The sequence below is a fragment of the Eucyclogobius newberryi genome, unplaced genomic scaffold (assembly GCF_026437365.1).
Source record: "Eucyclogobius newberryi isolate DKJ021-1_F unplaced genomic scaffold, fEucNew1.0.hap1 SCAF_14, whole genome shotgun sequence".
In the NCBI taxonomy this organism is placed as follows: domain Eukaryota; kingdom Metazoa; phylum Chordata; class Actinopteri; order Gobiiformes; family Gobiidae; genus Eucyclogobius; species Eucyclogobius newberryi.
Window position 1 is genome coordinate 3,648,256 of NW_027315768.1, and position 18,783 is coordinate 3,667,038.

The 18,783-nt window shown below is 48.6% G+C and overlaps 1 protein-coding gene across 2 annotated transcripts in view; it reads left to right on the forward strand.

The window, feature by feature from the left end:
• Positions 1 to 18,783, forward strand: part of slc37a1 (solute carrier family 37 member 1) — a 49,971-nt gene that overhangs the window by 16,303 nt on the left and 14,885 nt on the right. For both annotated transcript variants that reach the window (XM_072444180.1, XM_072444181.1), the window contains 2 exons: positions 10,781 to 10,830; positions 11,670 to 11,729. In XM_072444180.1, coding sequence (XP_072300281.1) covers positions 10,781 to 10,830; positions 11,670 to 11,729 — 110 coding nt within the window. The remainder of the gene's footprint in view (positions 1 to 10,780; positions 10,831 to 11,669; positions 11,730 to 18,783) is intronic.

Consider the following 18,783-nt stretch of genomic DNA (forward strand, 5'->3'; position numbering starts at 1 on the left):
CACTGAAAAGCGCTATATAAATAAAAGTTATTATTATTATTATTATTAAATGCATAAAGCATCGTCCCGTCCAGTCGTGAGCCAGTGCGTCCTGACCCAGTGGGCTGGCCCTGTTCGCCAGCGAGAACCACTGAGGGCAGTGTGTCGCGTCGCGGGAGGCAAAAAGATCCACCTGTGCCCTGCCGAAGGTCTCCCAAATGTCCCTCACCACCTCCGGGTGAAGCTGCCAGTCCCCCGGCAGCGGCCGATGGCGAGACAGGAAGTCCGCGGACACATTCCAAACCCCCAGAATGTGAACAGCGCTCAGACTGGCAAGGCGCGGGGTAGCCCAAGTCAGGACCCGTTGTGCAATCCTGAACAGGGTCACCGACCCAGTGCCGCCCTGGTGATTTATGTGAAAAACCACACTGGTGTTGTCGGACCGTACCATGACATGACGGCCGCGCAGGTGTGGCAAGAAATAGCGCAGCGCTAGCTCGACAGCCAAGAACTCCAGCACATTGATGTGCAGCCTGCTCTGCCTCTGGGACCATGACCCTTGCACCATCCGTGCCTGCCATGTCGCACCCCAGCCTAGGAGGGATGCGTCGGTGTACACAACCTCCCGTCTGGAAGGAAGAGGCCCCAGCGGAAAGCCCTGTGTCATAAAGGCCTCGTTCCGCCACCTGCATAGAGACACCCGGCATTGGGGAGATACGGGTAGCCGCTGCCGCCTGTGATCCTGACGTGTGGGGTCCAGGTGTAGGCTGTTGAGCCACATCTGAAGGGGGGGCAAAGACAGCAGCCCCAGAGGAACCACCGTTGCGGCCGCAGTCAGCTTGCCCAAGAGGCTTAGGAACAAGACGTAGGGAAGAGAACTCCCCTGTCGAAAGTCCCGCAACATTCCCAAAATATCGTCCACCCGCTTGGGCGAAGGGCGTGCAGTCGCTGTATGGGAGTCGAGGACCATGCCGAGGAAAGTTGCCACCTGTGACGGCACAACGCAGCTCTTTGCCAAGTTCACCCGCAGCCCCAAGTTGGCCACGTGCCTGAGCACACTCTCTGTATCTTGAAGCGCCTGCTCGTGGCTGGGCGCACAAATGAGCCAGTCGTCCAGATAGGGCAGAATCCGCAACCCCTGGGCCTGCAAGGGGGACAAGGCTGCAGCGACGCACCTTGTAAACACTCGAAGGGACAGAGATAACCCGAATGGCAGGACCCTGAACTGGAAGTGTTCTCTCCGGAAAGCAAAGCGGAGAAACTTCCAATGTGGCGGTGCAATGGGGACATGAAAATATGCATCCTTCAGGTCTACTGTTGTGAACCAGTCGCCTGGGGAGCACTTGTCTGACCGCCAACATTCTGAAAGGGAGTACCTTTAAAAACATATTTAGACCCCTGAGGTCCAGAACTGGGCGTAAATCGCCCGTCTTCTTGGGTACTAAAAAATATCGTGAATAAAAGCCCCCTGGATCCAGCAGGGGGTCCACAGGAACTACCGCCCCCTTGTCCAGCAAGGTGCGAATCTCCTGAGAGAGCGCCTGCGCCTTGGCCGGATCCGACCAGGAACAGGAGGCCGGCGGCGGAACTGCAGACGATACCCTTCGGACAGCGTGGCCAGCACCCAAATATCTGGGGAGTGAGCCGTCCAGTACTCCAGCTGTCCTGGGGAAAAATGTCCTACCGCCGGCCCTGTGGGCTCATCTGGAGGCCCCTCGACCTCGCCCGGGTTTGTGGGGGCCACGGGGCTGTGAGGAACGGGACGCACGGGACGGACAAAATCCAAATCTTGGGGCCTGTTGCAAGTCTGAGCCATGATAGGGCGGTGGTGTGTATCTCCGTGAAGAAACGGGAGGGGCGGCCTGAGCCGGTCCATGAGACCCCCGCCTATGGAGCCCCGCCAACTGTTGTACGGCAAGCCTGGGCCGTGCACTCTAGAGCCTCCAGGGCGGCCGGGCCAAATAGTTCTCCGGGAAGAACTGGAACACCCCTCAAGGTCTTCCTACTGGCCTCAGAGAGCGGAGACTGTGCCAGCCATACTTGGCGGCGAGCTTGCACTAATGTAGAGAGCAGTCGTCCTAGTTCCCTTGACATGAGGGCAAAAGCCTGCAAGGAGGCATCAACCAGCCCATGTGTTGGTTGGTCCACTGGCACCGTCTCAAGGGAAACTGACAGGCCAAGCATTAAATGAGACAATGAGTTCCCAATGCAACCAATACGAGCTCCCATGTCGTACGCCTTACACAGAAGGTCGTCTGTAACCCGGCACTGTGGTCGTGGACACCGGGCATTAGTCCGTAAAGTCTCCTCTGGGCGGACGATGAGGGAGGCAATAGCCGGTTCCACTGCCGGCATATGTCCCTGGCCAAACTTCTGAGGATCCTGCATCAGTGCCAAAACCCTGCCATCTGAAGAAGGCCTTGAAAATGCCTTTGGGTCTGTCCAACAGGCATGCAGTTCCTTAATGTACTCCTCCGAGGGAGGAACTGCAAAGTGGGACGCTGCAGCCTGGCGCCAAAAGAAGGCGCTCGAGTGTGCCGCCTCATCCCGTGGAACATCCAGCTTTAAGCGGGAAAGTGCCGTCCGCAAAGCCGCTGTGACAGTGTCATCACTTTCGGCCTGAGAGCCGGCAGAGGCCAGTGAGCCAGATTCTAAAACTCTGGAGCTCAGAAGGTCAGACTCCTGCTGAAACTGCGTGTCTGAAGCAGCCACAGATATGACGTCATCACATACTGAGGCTGTGCCATGCCCCTCATGCCGTTGTGCCACCACACGACTGGCATCAGTCTGGAGAGTCTGGATAACTGCCCGCATTTGGGCCAGTTCAGATGTCAGCGTGCTCACTTGAGCCGCTAACTTCCCGGGGCCCTTCTTTTTCTTAAATGGGGGGCCGCCTTGAGTAGCCGTGGACGGCCGCTTGAGGCCCCCAGTCTGGCCAGCTGGTAACTGACTCGGAGGCGCCACAGACAACCAGTCTGAAGCGTCCTCGAAAGCTGCCAAGCGCGCCACGCGCACAGACCGGGGCATAACCGAACAGTTGGAGCAAGCATCATCGGAGAGTGCCTCCCGAAGATGATCCACTCCAAGACAAGCAGGGCAGAGATCATGCCCATCGTCAGGCTGCAGCGGCGCCAGGCAGGACCGGCAGCACAGGGACTCCAGCATGATAAGACCGGAGCCAATAGAGTCGGGTCGAGCGGAACGCCACTAGCGACTCTAAGATGTAAAACCTCTTACCTACCCCGGTAAGAGGGGCGCAGCGGGGTCAGGTCGAGCAGTGAACGCCACTAATGACCCGCTATATGAGGGGACACCGCGGGGTCAGGTCGAGCAGTGAACGCCACTAATGACCCGCTATGTGAATGAGACGCGCGGGATCAGACTGAGCTGAGCACGCCACTAATGACCCAATGTAAACACAAAACCAGCTACATGTAACCACCAGGTCGAGCCGAAAACGCCACCGCTGGTGTGTAACTGGCTGAAAACAAAGCAGTTCAGACCCGAACACGGCTATAGTTAGAACTTAGAGCCGCGCGGCTGTATCAGTAAACCAAACAACCGGCTTTAGCACGGATAAACATAGAACCGGGTACAATTGTACGGTTCAAATTCAACAAAAAACTACCGAGCGCACGGCTACGGCGAAATGCATTAAAGGGGTACTTACCAGTCGTAGAAAACAACGTAAATATACCTCCTATTGCAACAGGTCCGACACGCTTGTGCAGCCCCAGGAGGGCGAGCGAACTCCCTGCACCGACTGTACCACAGTCACAGGGCTAACAGGCTACAAGCGGCAAAACGAACCAACTTTGTGGGAAAACATCAATATTAGCCGAACAACCACGTATACAACCTGAAGGTGAAAAGAGACTGAGCTCCCGGTGTCACGTGACTATATAGACTCACGTGAGCCACCGGGGGTCAAAGGTGACTTTTTTGTTATTAATTCTCGACCTGTGTATGCGCAAGGATGATCATCCAGTGCTTTATGCACCGCCTCTGGCGGTCAGTAGGGATGAAATAGAATGTGCTGCTCTCCTGGGGACGAGCCGCGAGGCTGAAGGTGAGCGGTAGGTGTTTTCTATGATTGACATGTGAATGAACTACTCGGCTGTCCACGCCACGAGGAAATGAGACTCAGATTTGCCGGCAAAAAATCCTCCATAATTCCTTTTAAGAAACAAAAATATTAATCGTGATAATTTACGGCCCAAAAATTTGAGGGTGAGGGAGGATGGTGACGCGTGCTTGCCCTTATGATGCGGTCTTGCCCCACCGCCCGTCAGTTTGGAGATTCGCGGAAAGGAGATAGTCTTCAATATAGCTAAACACTGCAGGAATCAATCAAAAAAACACTCTGGGCACATACATGAAGCACAAATAGCAATGTCAGAAGGTTAAAAGCTCTGAAAAGTCGATTTTGCATGTTATGGGACCTTTCATATTCTAAATTCAAGTCCTGTACTTTGTAGAAAAACTGTGTTCAGATGACTACAACTGAATCTTTTTCTACAACACTCCTGGACGGATGAGGTACTACACCGTCAAGTCCTGTATCTTATTGTTAACTTCTTCAAATGTGACACACTATGGAAATCCAGGGGGCGTGGATTAGGAAATCAATACTTACTTGCTTTCTGAAGGCCAACGGCTACTGAAGCGCAACATGAACCTGAATACTGCGAGTCTCCACTCTTAACCTGTTCCCATCCGCCTATTTCGCCTTGTGCACAATGGTTGGACCCAAATGGCATTGCTTATTAAAAGAGGATCTTATGTTCCACATGCAAGTGTGATGCATCATTAGAAAGCTTAGGCCTTCTAGTTTCTTCAGATGTGCACATGAACACCAGGGCTTCAGAACTTACACTACAGAGGCCCAAACATAAACAAAACATATTTTTTTTAGTCTCGTCTGAATATTGTCAATTTGTAATGGTCCTGAGCATGACATACTTCATTGTGTGCTTATGCTGTTCACTGTAAGGCAAGGCAAGGCAAGTTTATTTGTAGAGCACATTTCATACACAAGGCAATTCAAAGTGCTTCACACAGCAGGAAAAATGCATTCAAATCACAAAGAAATTACAGAAACAGAAATACAATAAAATTAACTAAATTAAAAATTATCAATCCAACTGATTTTCTAAACTAATAAAATCACAAACAAAAGAGAAGAGTGCAAAGATAAAAATTAACTACAATAAAATTAACTAAATTAAAAATTATCAATCCAACTGATTTTCTAAACTAATAAAATCACAAACAAAAGAGAAGAGTGCAAAGAAAAAATCCTTTCAGTCATATGCGCAGCTAAACAAAACTGTTTTTAGCTTAGATTTGAACATTGTCAGAGTAGAACCTGTCTCACATCTTCAGGAAGACTGTTCCAGATTTTAGCTGCATAAAACTGAAACGCATATTCCCCATGTTTTGTCCTGACTCTGGGCACCAGCAGGAGGCCGGTCCCTGAGGTCCTCAGAGTCCGAGATGGTTCATATGGCACTAACATATCCAAGATGTACTTTGGTGCTAGGCCATGGAGAGACTTGTACACAAGCAGAGCTGCTTTAAAGTCTATTCTCTGAGCCACAGGGAGCCAGTGCAGAGACCTGAGAACAGGACTAATGTGATGGTACTTCCTGGTTCTGGTCAGGACCCGAGCAGCAGCGTTCTGGATGTACTGCAGCTGTTTTACAGCTCGTTTGGAGAGACCAGTGAGCAGGCCGTTACAGTTGTCTAATCTACTGGAGACAAACGCGTGGATAAGTCTCTTTAAATCTGGTTTTGACACTATATTTTTGATTTTGGCAATGTTTTTTAGATGGTAAAAAGCTGCTGATGTTATTGATTTGACGTGGCAATTAAAGTTCAAGTCTGAGTCCATTATTACCCCCAGATTTCTAATTTGGTTTGTAGGTTTTAGAGCGAGACTCTGGAGGTGACCGCTAACACTTTCTCTTTGTTTCTGTGGGCCAAAAACGATTATTTCACTCTTGTCTGAGTTCAGCTGGAGAAAGTTGTTTTGCATCCACACACTGATCTGTTGGATGCAGTGACAGAGTGAATCTACTGGTCCATAGTCACCTGCCGATAGTGAAACATAGATCTGAGTGTCGTCTGCATAATTGTGATAGGACACATTTTCACTGCGTATCAACTGACCCAACGGCAGCATGTAGAGGTTGAACAGAAGGGGACCCAGGACTGACCCTTGGGGCACTCCACAGGTCAGGGTCATGTGGTCTGAGACAGCTACCAATTTCAACAAAGTACTTTGTCTTCCAGATAGGACCTTAACCAGTTTAGGGCAGTGCCAGTGATGCCTACCCAGTCCTCTAGTCTCTGTAAGAGGATCCCATGATCGACAGTGTCAAAAGCAGCACTCAGATCTAACAGAATTAAGACTGAGGCTTTGCCCGTGTCAGTGTTCAGGCGGATGTCATTTGTCACCTTGACAAGAGCAGTCTCAGTGCTGTGATGAGGTCTAAAACCTGACTGAAAAACATCAAATGAGTTGTTTATTAAGAGGAAATCTGTGAGCTGTTGGTAAACAACCTTTTCAAGGACTTTGCCCCAAAATGTCAGATTAGAGATGGGCCGGTAATGACTCAGTACTGCGGCATCAAGACTGCTCTTCTTTAGGAGAGGCTTTATGACCGCAGTTTTCAAAGACATTGGGAATGTTCCAGATTGAAGCGACATGTTAACTATGTGAGTGAATGGTGCTAACAAACTGTTCAGCACAGACTTTAGAAATTTGGTGGGTAACACATCAAGGCAGCATGTAGATGAACTCAGACTGGTGATGATCTCATGGACAGTTTTGTCAGTTACTGGTGCAAAGTGAGTTAGCTCTAAGTGTCTTGGTGGTTTTAGGGTAATTTTTTGCATTGTGGGATTTATAGCATTTTTAATGCCCTGAACTTTGTCATTAAAGAATAATGCAAACTCATTACACTTGGATGTGGAAATGAGTTCTAACGGCAGCTGAGCTGGAGGGTTTGTTAATCTGTTTACTGTGGCAAACAGGACATGCGAGTTGTTACTGCAGCTTCCAATTATTTCAGAAAAATATCTTTCCCTAGTTCTACATAAGATTAGGTTGTACATGTTCAGCTTTTCTTTGTAAATCTATTTTTGAACCTGGAGCTTTGACTTGCGCCATTTCCGTTCGGCCCTGCGGCACTCCCTTTTCTGTGCCCTGACCGAATCATAATTTCTCCACGGCGCCTTCTGCTTATTTTTAACCATTTTAGCCTTTATAGGGGCGATGGTGTCCAGAACATTCAAAACACTAGATGTAAGAGAGTTCAACAAATCATTTACATTAGAACATGAGACATTTTCAAAGTTTATCATTTCCATAAACAGTGCACCTGTGCCATCACTTATGTGTCTCCTCTGAACAACTGCAGGACCAACCGGAGGTTTGGGAGAAACAGACAGGTCAAAGAAGACACAGAAATGATCAGACAGAGCAACATCGATCACATTAACATTTGAAATATTTACCCCCTTTGTAATTATGAGATCTAGAGTGTGTCCTTTGCTGTGGGTGGGGCCTCTCACATGCTGAGTAAGACTGAAGGTTTCAAGGACAGCATCAAGCTCTTTAGCGTTTCTGTCACAAATATTATCAACATGCACGTTGAAATCACCTGTAATGACCAAACCATCAAAGTCTGTGCATATGACTGAAAGCATCTCAGTAAAATCATCAATAAAACTTTGGCAGTGCTGGGGAGGCTTGTATAAAACAATGAAGAGAATGGATGGAGACCGTTTTAGCTCCATTTTAAAGAATACATACTCAAATGATGAAAACACCCCAAAAGACAACCTGCGGGTAATTATTTCATCTCTAAAGACAGCACAGACTCCACCCCCTTTTTTGTTTTCTTGTGTTTCAGATTCAAACTTAAAGTTGGGTGGAGCAGATTCTATCAGAACTACATTTCCTGTGTTTTTGTCAAGCCATGTTTCAGTTAAAAACATAAAATCAAGATTATAAGAAGAAATAAAATTATTAATTAAGAGAGATTTGTTACATAAGGATCTGACATTTAGCACAGCAAGTTTCAGACTAGTTTCAGTGAGACTGGGCTTTATCTTTTCACAGGGAATATGAATCACATTTCTCAGATTGGGCCTGACTCGCATTTTGTTTTTCCATCTCTGTGATGATGTGACTACAGAAATAGCACTAGGGGGGGCTCTTTTTACATAGGGCCCCGGGTTTGTTTGATTTTTAATGTGACAATAAGTCCCGGCAACGCTGAGACCCAGTGCATCCTAGCTATGGGAGATACCAGGTGAAAGGCGAGGTTGGATGGGTGGTGGGGCTTTTGTAGCCAAGGAGAGTTTGGGACTAGGTGAGAGGCGAGGGGGGATGGGTGGTGGGGCTTTTGTTGGTGTAGTCGGTACTGACATAGCCCTTGCTATATTGGGCGTGAGTGGAGCCATCTTAATGCCTGATTTGATCAGACTTTCAAAATGGCTGGGAAGGCCCATGGGTGAGAGTGGAGATGAGAAGGAGAATGATGAATCTTTAGTGGGAGTAGATGTTGCAGGGGGAACCCAGGGCTGGTGTAAAGGCAGGGGCGATGACAGGGATGTTGTTGGGCTTGTCACAGATGGGTCCAAGGCCTTTGAAGATTGTTCCTTTGCTGGAGGCGGTGGAGGTGAATGTGGAGCAGCTGGAGCTGAATCCTTTGCTGGTGGTGGTGGAGCAGCTGCTGATGAATCCTTTGGTGGAGGCTGAGGTTGTGGTGCTTTTGATGTTGAAACATTGGCTCGGTCTCTGGCTGATGGAGCAGGAATTCTTCTCTCATTCCTCTCTTCTCTAACTATCTGCTCAGGACCCTGTCCAGGCCCAGTCCAATGCCTCAGAGTGTGGAGCAGGTTCTCTGTCAGCACCCTCACTCCACCTCTGCATAGGTGGGGGCCATTTCTCTTAAACAGGTCCTCTCGTTTCCAGAATAGATAGAAGTTCTCAATATAGTGTAGTCCTCTCGGGGAACACTCTTTGGACAGCCATGTGTTCAGCTGAAGAAGCCGGCTAAACTTGTTTATCCTCCTGTCGATGTTTGGAAGAGGTCCACTTATGAATGTTTTGATTTCCATTTTATCAAGCACGTCGAATAACTTCAAGAAGTCTTTTTTCAAAACTTCAGTCTGTTCCCGCCGCATGTCCACTGCACCCACGTGCACAATCAGCTGTTTAGCTCCTCCATGCTTAGCCATAATATTTGGAAAGAGTGACGGTATCTCAGAAACAGTGGCGCTTGGAAAAGAATGTGTGTTTATCTTTTCATGCGTCACGTGACTTATCGCGCCGTCCCCAACTAAAACAATCTGCGTGAACTTGGCTCCTGGCACAGATCCTCCTCGCTGTATTTTGGCCACGTCATCTTTCCTTTTTTCATTTAATTCCATCTCTGAAAGTGGTAAAAATCTGTTGGTGAGCTGTATTTTAGGTGACTTCACGTTATCTTTGTATCGTTTAGGCTTTGCTCCAAGTTTGTTCCAAGAAACAGCCTGGTCTTTCTGGTTTTTAGACAGTTTTGGAAACGACACAGAGTCACTGCGGTTTAGGTTGAAAGTAGCAGTTTTTCTTGTAAAAAGTATGCTCTTCTTACCATCGGTTGACACAGGAATGGTATCGTGAAGAACTTTTTCAGATTCCAAAACAAATATCCGTGTTTTCAGCTCATTAATTTCTTGTTGATATTTCCGACAGCGTTCACAGTCTTTCTCCCTTCTTCTCCCGGACATGTCGCTGGCGTCAGATATGTCGTTAAAACTGGAAAAATGTTGAAAAAGTCCAAAGTAAAAATGTTTGGAAGACAAAAACTGATTAAAAAGCAAAATAAATAAGGAAAGCAGCGATAGCAAGCGGAGCGAGCAAAAAAGCGTGTGCACTCTTCGGAAGCAGGATAAGAACTGTACAGGATGTTTATCTTGTTGACAACAACTGTGTAATGTTTCAGATCTCTTGGAACAGGCATTTTGGTGCTGTTGACCTTTTTGTATCAAAAAGTATATTTGTTATCCAAATATGTGCCAACTGTGCCAAACTGTTTTATTACAATTTTAGCTCCTCTATGATCATAAAACATATCCGCGCGGGCGCGTGGACGGGCGTGAACACGTTAACACAACTCTTTGGATGTTTTACATCTGCAGAATTTGACAAAAGGAGAGACTTATTCAGTTCAATTACATTTCTGTGTGAGGAGGTGAAAAGCGGTGTGTGCAGGAGGTTTCTGCACAGAGAACAGGAGGAGCTGTTCTGTCCTGCAGCTCTGGTCATCTCAAACTGACCTGCAGTTTCTCTGGTGGTCACAGAATTGTCTGTATATTGCCTGAGGGCACACACTGTAGGTTTTGACCATCATGTCTCATAGTGCAAGGTGCTTTTGTGCATCAATAAATGTTGCAATACTCAATACTTACATACTTTGAAGACGTACAGCTACAGTAAATGCACCTGGGCTGACAACCGCCATTGAAAGTAACACAACAACAACATAAATGTTGCAAAAGCAGCTTATCCATGTGCCTTCTGTGCTTCCTTTGCCACTCCTTAACCTGCTCCCGACTCTGCAAACGCAGTCAACAGTGTGGAGATGTGCAGCCGGTTTGACCCATGGCCCACAGCCTTTTGAGCTGAACATATCAGATGTATTGAATTATCTTGTGTTTTAACATGAGGTTATTGAGAACGTTCAAGCCATGTTGTGTTTCCGTTTCCTTAAGGAGAAACTTAAAGACTGTACTTTTCTCTTTTCAGATCCAAATGATTTGAAGACGGCCTCAGCCCAGATCTCTCTGGGACAAATGGTCAGTATGAGCCTTCAGGGGCAGCCAATCGAGGCCAAATGAAGTGAACCATAATACACTTTCAATTATAACTGATTCAGATCTGAATGGTGAGCAGCATATGTGTCTCAGACTATAATAAACTACAATTGAATTTCCAGTTTCGTCTCTTTACAAAGGACTGAAAAATACTGATTCACAAAGTGTTGTTAGAATGTAATAAATCTATTGTGGGCTAGATATTTCCGTAATGAAGATTTCACCTTCATCCAAATATAGTTTTAGTATTTTCAATAATCACTTCTAAACAATTAACGTCAAATATATTGAATTGAATCATGAACTTTAAAATGACAATTAAATGTGTCGAAATATCACTTTATTACAGTTTTTACTGAGCATACTTAAGACTCAATAAATACCATTCATACCTTAAAAACTACAAATCTGATTTACTGGTATTAAAGATGACACCACCCGCCTCGCTACACCACCCGCCTCGCCACCACCACCCGCCTCGCCACCACCCGCCTCGCTACACCACCACCCGCCTCACCACCACCCGCCTCGCTACACCACCCGCCTCGCCACCACCACCCGCCTCGCTACACCACCCGCCTCGCCATCACCACCCGCCTCGCTACACCACCACCCGCCTCGCTACACCACCACCCGCCTCACCACCACCCGCCTCGCTACACCACCCGCCTCGCCACCACCACCCGCCTCGCTACACCACCCGCCTCGCCATCACCACCCGCCTCGCTACACCACCACCCGCCTCGCCACCACCAGCCGCCTCGCTACGCCACCCGCCTCGCCACCACCCTAAAGCCTTTATGTGTTTGCTCCCTGCACAGAGCCAGTGGAATGGAGCCGCCTCAGACTTCAGGCCTCATTACAAAGAGGGCAAACCCCAGGTGAGCCACACTGCTCTGTGTTCTGCATGTGCCAGCCTGTGTTCTGCATGTGCCAGCCTGTGTTCTTCATGTGCCAGCCTGTGTTCTGCATGTGCCAGCCTGTGTTCTGCATGTGCCAGCCTGTGTTCTGCATGTGCCAGCCTGTGTTCTGCATGTGCCAGCCTGTGTTCTGCATGTGCCAGCCTGTGTTCTTCATGTGCCAGCCTGTGTTCTTCATGTGCCAGCCTGTGTTCTTCATGTGCCAGCCTGTGTTCTGCATGTGCCAGCCTGTGTTCTGCATGTGCCAGCCCGTGTTCTGCACGTGCCAGCCTGTGTTCTTCATGTGCCAGCCCGTGTTCTTCATGTGCCAGCCCGTGTTTTGCATGTGCCAGCCAGTGTTCTGCACGTGCCCTGCATGTGCCAGCCTGTGTTCTGCATGTGCCAGCCTGTGTTCTTCATGTGCCAGCCTGTGTTCTGCATGTGCCAGCCTGTGTTCTTCATGTGCCAGCCTGTGTTCTGCATGTGCCAGCCTGTGTTCTGCATGTGCCAGCCTGTGTTCTTCATGTGCCAGCCTGTGTTCTGCATGTGCCAGCCTGTGTTCTTCATGTGCCAGCCTGTGTTCTTCATGTGCCAGCCTGTGTTCTGCATGTGCCAGCCTGTGTTCTGCATGTGCCAGCCTGTGTTCTGCATGTGCCAGCCTGTGTTCTGCATGTGCCAGCCTGTGTTCTGCACGTCCCAGCCTGTGTTCTGCACGTGCCAGCCCGTGTTCTGCACGTGCCAGCCCGTGTTCTGCACGTGCCAGCCCGTGTTCTGCACGTGCCAGCCCGTGTTCTGCACGTGCCAGCCCGTGTTCTTCACGTGCCAGCCAGTGTTCTGCACGTGCCAGCCTGTGTTCTGCACGTGCCAGCCTGTGTTCTGCATGTGCCAACCTATCACAAGGCTCCGCCCAGTGGGCGAAATGTAGTCATTTTTGCCGACACGCCCCCTCGCGCGCCGTCCACATAGATCTGATTTTCCGTGTTGGGGTCAGGGAATGTATTCAACACCCAGACTATAAATACTGCCATGGTCTGGCCGCCATGGTCTGGCCGCCATGGTCTGGCCGCCATGGTCTGGCTGCCCTCTGCAGGTCTCATTTCTGTGCAGAATTCACATGTGGGACGTACAGTTCAAGCATAACGCTTGGATGAGAAGCGAAACATCTTGTTTTTCTAAAACGGTGTTAAATGACTACAACTGAATCATGATGTATTATCCTGACTGTCCCTGTGGAGATGAGCCACTACAGCCTCAAAAGAGTGACACCTTCAGCTGGGAATCTCAGGGTCCCTCACGATGCGATACACAATACAATATCACGATTTTACGATACATGCGATAATAGATATATTGCTCATGACATTCTACAAAATCACTATTTTAAGAAACAGTACATTCAAACAGACCTGCACAAACTCAAATTCACCCTTTTTAATCATCAAAACAGTCAAAACAACAAGTTTCCTTTCTTTAAAGATGCCATAACATGCTTTTTTTCACGTTTCGTAGTCTATCCTAAGTGTATAATTGATAATAATAAGGGTTGTGCAACACCCATAACATAATAGTTAAGAAATATCACCCAGACCTTGGACCCCCTCACCAACCCGGAAATGCAAACGGCTTGGTTTGATATTCGCCCCCACCCTTGTGAAGAGCCATCTGGCTCCCCCGCCCAACCCGTGACGTAGTCTCAGCGAGAGCGTGTGTGCCCCATAGAACTTCTCTCCGTTTATTGTCCCGGTTGCTGCATCAACTTCCACATAAACCTTCACCATTGTGATAATAGTAAAGAGTGCAATATCATTATTGAAGTTTTGAGCCTCTTTGAACCGTGTTTCGTCGTAAATCGAAGCAGAAAAACCCCGGGGCTTGTAGGGTGAGACACTGGAGCCTGGAGCAGCGCGGAGCCGGGGGGGAAGGGGGCGGGTGGAGAGGGGGAGGGTGAGGGGGGATGATGACGCGTGCCTGTGGGTATGACGCGGTCTTGTGGACGTCCCCCGTCAGGTTGGAGATTGGAGGAAAGGACATGTACTAAAGCTAAACACTGCCGGAATCAATCAAAAAAACACTCTGGACATATATGAAGCACAAATAGCAATGTAAGAAGGTTAAAAGCTCTGAAAAGTCGATTTTGCATGTTATGGGACTTTTAAACGACCCAGACCCAGAGTCAGACCCAGAGTCAGACCCAGAGTCAGACCCAGAGTCAGACCCAGAGTCAGACCCAGAGTCAGACCCAGAGTCAGACCCAGAGTCAGACCCAGAGTCAGACCCAGAGTCAGACCCAGAGTCAGACCCAGAGTCAGACCCAGAGTCAGACCCAGAGTCAGACCCAGAGTCAGACCCAGAGTCAGACCCAGGGCCATATGCAGCGTTGCCATGGGGACAGGACCTACAGTGTGCCTAGAGTAAGCAGTAACATGTGTTGTGGCCTGTACAGGAGTGGCACTGGACTGAACATAATGTCCAGAACCGGAAGGTCAGTGTCAAAGTCGTGGCGCTGGAGCAGGTTCACCACTCAATCCAAACACATCTGACTTTCAAACGCACAAGAAATGCCATTCACATGAGAGTGTGAAGCTGTGATCTGTAACTGAGAGAAACAACATGGTTCATGTGTTTGGATTGAGCTGGAGGTGTGGGAACAAAGCTGACTCTTCTGTGGAATCCTCATTGAACCGGTTTTCCCTCTGGTTCAGGTAGATTTTTTGGTAATCGTCTGTGTTATTTCTAAGGGTGGAGTCTCTCAGAAAGCCACATGATCTCTGTGTAAAGCTGGCTTCAGTCTTCAGTCACTTCTGCTTTGGAAATGCAGTGGATTCACACGTGGCTTTGTGGGAATCCGCCTCATCTGTTTACATGGAATACATTTACATTTTGTTTTTTGTTGGAGATGAAAACATAATGTATGTAACTATGGTTCTATGAATCCTGGATGACTACTGTAGTTTCACAATCTGCAGAGCTGCCCCATCTGCAGAAAGATGTCAAAACGCTATAATGGTTGTTTAACTCTTGCCTTCGTAGCATTAAAACATCAATGCGCCTCAGGACAGAATATTCCAGAGGATGTTGAACACGTGTTTAATGTCATCCTGCTGATGGTGCTTCCTCTGCAGATCGTGCAGCCACATCCTTAAAGGGCAGTCCATTGAGGGCTTCAGCACTGCCCTCTGGTGGTCAGGAGGGCTCTTGTTGTTGTTGTTGTTGTTTTATGGCGGTTGGCATCCAATTGTTGTTGTTGTTGTTGTTGTTGTTGTTGTTTTATGGCGGTTGGCATCCAAGTGTTGCATTACCGCCAGACTTTATTCCTCAGACTTTGTCGTAGTCCTCAGACTCTGTCGTAGTCCGTAAAAGTACTCCTTCCATTGCTTTGGTGTTACAAAGCCCATGAGGTCATGATATGTCTTTGTGACTAGAATAGTTGTTGTTGTTTCAGACAACAACCGGCTTTCACCCGGTGAGGGACTTTCTCAGGGTTGATGGGGGGCAGAGTGAGGCTGGCGGTATGATTTTCAGCCAGGTAGGAAATGCGAAGGCGCGGCTTGCGGGGGTTGGTGATCTGCGTGTGAGCCCGTCGGTGGCTTTGTCTGCTATAGCTCCGTGGAAGTTTGTCCCGGCTCCTGTTGATGTTAGCTTGCATGGCAAGCTTAGAGGAGTCGCTGGGAGGGCACCGCAGTTTGCCGTTCAAGCGCTCATCGATAAGCACTCAGGTGATGTGTTTATTTATACCGACGGGTCTAGGGATCCTGAGAGTGGGCGTACTGGCGCCGCTTATTTTGTGCCTGACCTGGGGCTAGCGGTCAAGAAGAGGTTGACAGATCGCCTTTCTGTTTTCACGTCGGAACTTATAGCGATACGGTTGGCGTTGGAATGGGCGGAATCTGCTTTGCAGTGTTGCGGCATTGTGGTGGCCTCTGACAGCCTTTCTGCATTGCAAAGCATTAAATCTGGGAAATCGGATTGCAGACAGGATGTGTTGAATGGCATCTTCTGTCTGATGCTCTCCCTGTCCAGGAAGGATGTGAGGGTTTCCTTCATTTGGGTCCCTGCGCATGTGGGGGTGGATGGTAACGAAATGGCTGATGCACTGGCTAAACGTTCCCTTCGGCGGCCATCAATTGATGTGGCGGTTGAGTTAAGCAAATCTGAAATCAAGCCTGTTATCAAGAGTCATGTGGTCGGCCTTTGGCAGGAATTTTGGAGCCACTGTGTTACTGGACGGCATCTCTATCACATACAGGGTAGTGTGGGTCCTTGCGGGTCTATGGGCAGGAACGCGTGGGAGGAAAGGGCCTTCGCCCGCATGAGGATTGGCCATACTGGACTCAATTGGTCACTAAGTAGGATAGGCAAACATCCGACCGGTCTGTGTGGTCACTGTCGGGTGCCAGAGACTGTCGAGCATGTGCTGATTTGCTGTGAGGCTTATGATAGGGAAAGGGCCGGGTTGGCCTTGTGGTTTCGGAATAATGGGCGGGAGTTCAATCTGCGGAACGTTCTGGCGATCCAGTCACAGGGTTTGTGTCAGGCTGTGGTTGCTTACTTATGTAGCACAGGGCTGGGTAAACGTTTATAGAGGTGGGGGGTGTTGGAGACTGAGCCGAGGATGAGGAGCAAGAGGATGTTCTAACGCGCTTGGACTTCATGGGCCTAGAAACGCCAAAGTGATGGAAGAAGGACTTCTAAGGGATAAAACGACAAAGACGTCCCATGACCTCATGGGCTTTGTAAAACAACAAAGACGTCCCATGATCTCATGGGCTTTGTGCTTCCGGGGCGCCGAACGTCAAGGAGGGCGAGGAGGGTGGGGAGGAGTCTCCCTGGAGTGGAGCCGAGTTCATTCTTTCCGCTTTGATCCCATGGGCTTTGAAAACAATGACACATAAACACAGTGGTACAAGTATATATGTCATATGAATGGGTTCCAAGTGTGGAGCTCATGGGCTTTGTACTTCCCAAAGCACCGACCGTCAAAGAGGGCGAGGAAGGTGAAGAAGAGTCTCCCTGGAATAAAGCCGGTTGGTCTCTGACACAACAACTATTCTAGTCACAAAAACACATCATGACCTCATGGGCTTTGTAACGCCAAAGCAATGGGAGGAGTACTTTTACGGACTACGACAGAGTCTGAGGACTACGAAACGTCTGAGGAATAAAGTCTGGCGGTAATGCAACACTCGGATGCCAACCGCCATAAAACAACAACAACAACAACAACCGGCTTTATTCCAGGGAGACTCTTCTTCATCTTCCTCTCCTTCTTTGACGTTCGGTGCTTCCACCGTACAGCTTTATTCTTTAGGCTTCATTCTACAGGCTTTAATATTTCCACTGATGTCGCTGCTTGGTAGCCGTGCGTCTACGAGACTGGACGAGGACAGGAGACCACCCCCACCCCCATCTCGTCACTCTGATCACTCTGACTCCCCAAAAGCAGACCCCCATCACTCCGACTCCCATTTAGCGCCTTTAGCCTGTTTTCTATATCTGCCCAATCAAGCTCCTTTGTTCCAAGGAATCTCCCTGCAGCTTTAGCAATGATCCTGATCCTTTCAGTTCTGCTTTGAGTCTGAGCAGCACAGTTTACAACATCCACCATAAAGAGTACAAAATCCTCTCTATCCACAACCAGGGTATTCTCATTAATTCTGGAACCTGCACACTTGGGACCTCCACTCTTGAAACCTTCACACTTCTTGGGAGCCACGCTGGCCTTTCTCATTTCGCCCTGGCTGGGAGCAGCGCTGGCTCCTCTCTCTGTATTTACTCTAAACTCGTTACTTGAAACTTTCTTGACTGCATCTGCATAGGATATATCTTGAGAGACCTTTATTTTCTGCACCTCAGCAGCTCTTTTGCTAAACCTGCATCCCCCGTAGGCAGAGCTATGTTCTTCCCCACAGTTACAGCACTTCAGTTTTGCACCCACGTCACACTTCCCATACTCATGATCTCCTGCACATTTACCACATCTTTGCTTCCCTCTACAGACCGCTGCAATATTCCCAAAGCGCTGGCACTTAAAGCAACGCAGGGGCGGCGGAACATATGGCCTGACGCTATAGCACATGTACCCAATGAACACCTTACTAGGCAGGCACCTCCCTTCAAGTGTTACCATTACCGACAAGCTGTCACATCTTACCCCAAACCGGGTCACCTTCAAACGCCTAGCGTCCACCACCGTAACTCCAGTCAAATTCTCCTTAACTTCATCCACAGACGTCGCCGTAGGGACACCTACGATAACTCCTCTGACCGTGTTTCTTTCAGCATTAGACACAAGAATGTCCTTTCCACCCAGACGTTTAGTTCCAATCGCCTTCCGTTGCTGAGCCGCGTCCTTGCACACGACCAGCAGCGAGCCATCTCTAAGGACACTCGCACTCTTGATCACTCCCACAGCTACAGTTAGGCTCTTTGACAATGCCACTGAATTCCACTCCTTAAAGGATGCACTATCCTGTGCAAGCTTTATGATCACCTTACAGTCTCTGCTCTCACCCCGGATATCAATAGCTTCAGCCTCATCCTGCTGCTCATTCCCAGAACCCTCGGACGAGCTAAGGGACTTTTTACGTTTCCGGGCACGTGCAGGCAGAAAAGGCTGCTCCTCCACGCCGTCCAGAATGTCTTCCATCCCCGATCCACTCTCCTCCGCCTGCATTACCGCCAGACTTTATTCCTCAGTGATGGCAGCGATGCTTCTATCAGAAGAGAACATGGAATCTTCTCTTTAGATGATCTACACAAGCTTTGTGCTACATTCCTGGACAGTGCGCTCTATTCCCACTGGAACCCTCCACATCATATACATCATATACATATACATCATATACATCATATTGGGAAACACTAACTTCAAAATTGCTTCATCTCATCTCTGTCATCATAACAAATAGTTATTATTATTCACTGCCATCTTTGGGACAAGTCACAATGGTCAAATTTGGACTTCAGGGAATATATTCTTTTCAAATGGAAATGTAATTAATCTGTGGAGTTATATAGCACCTTTCGTAACACCCAA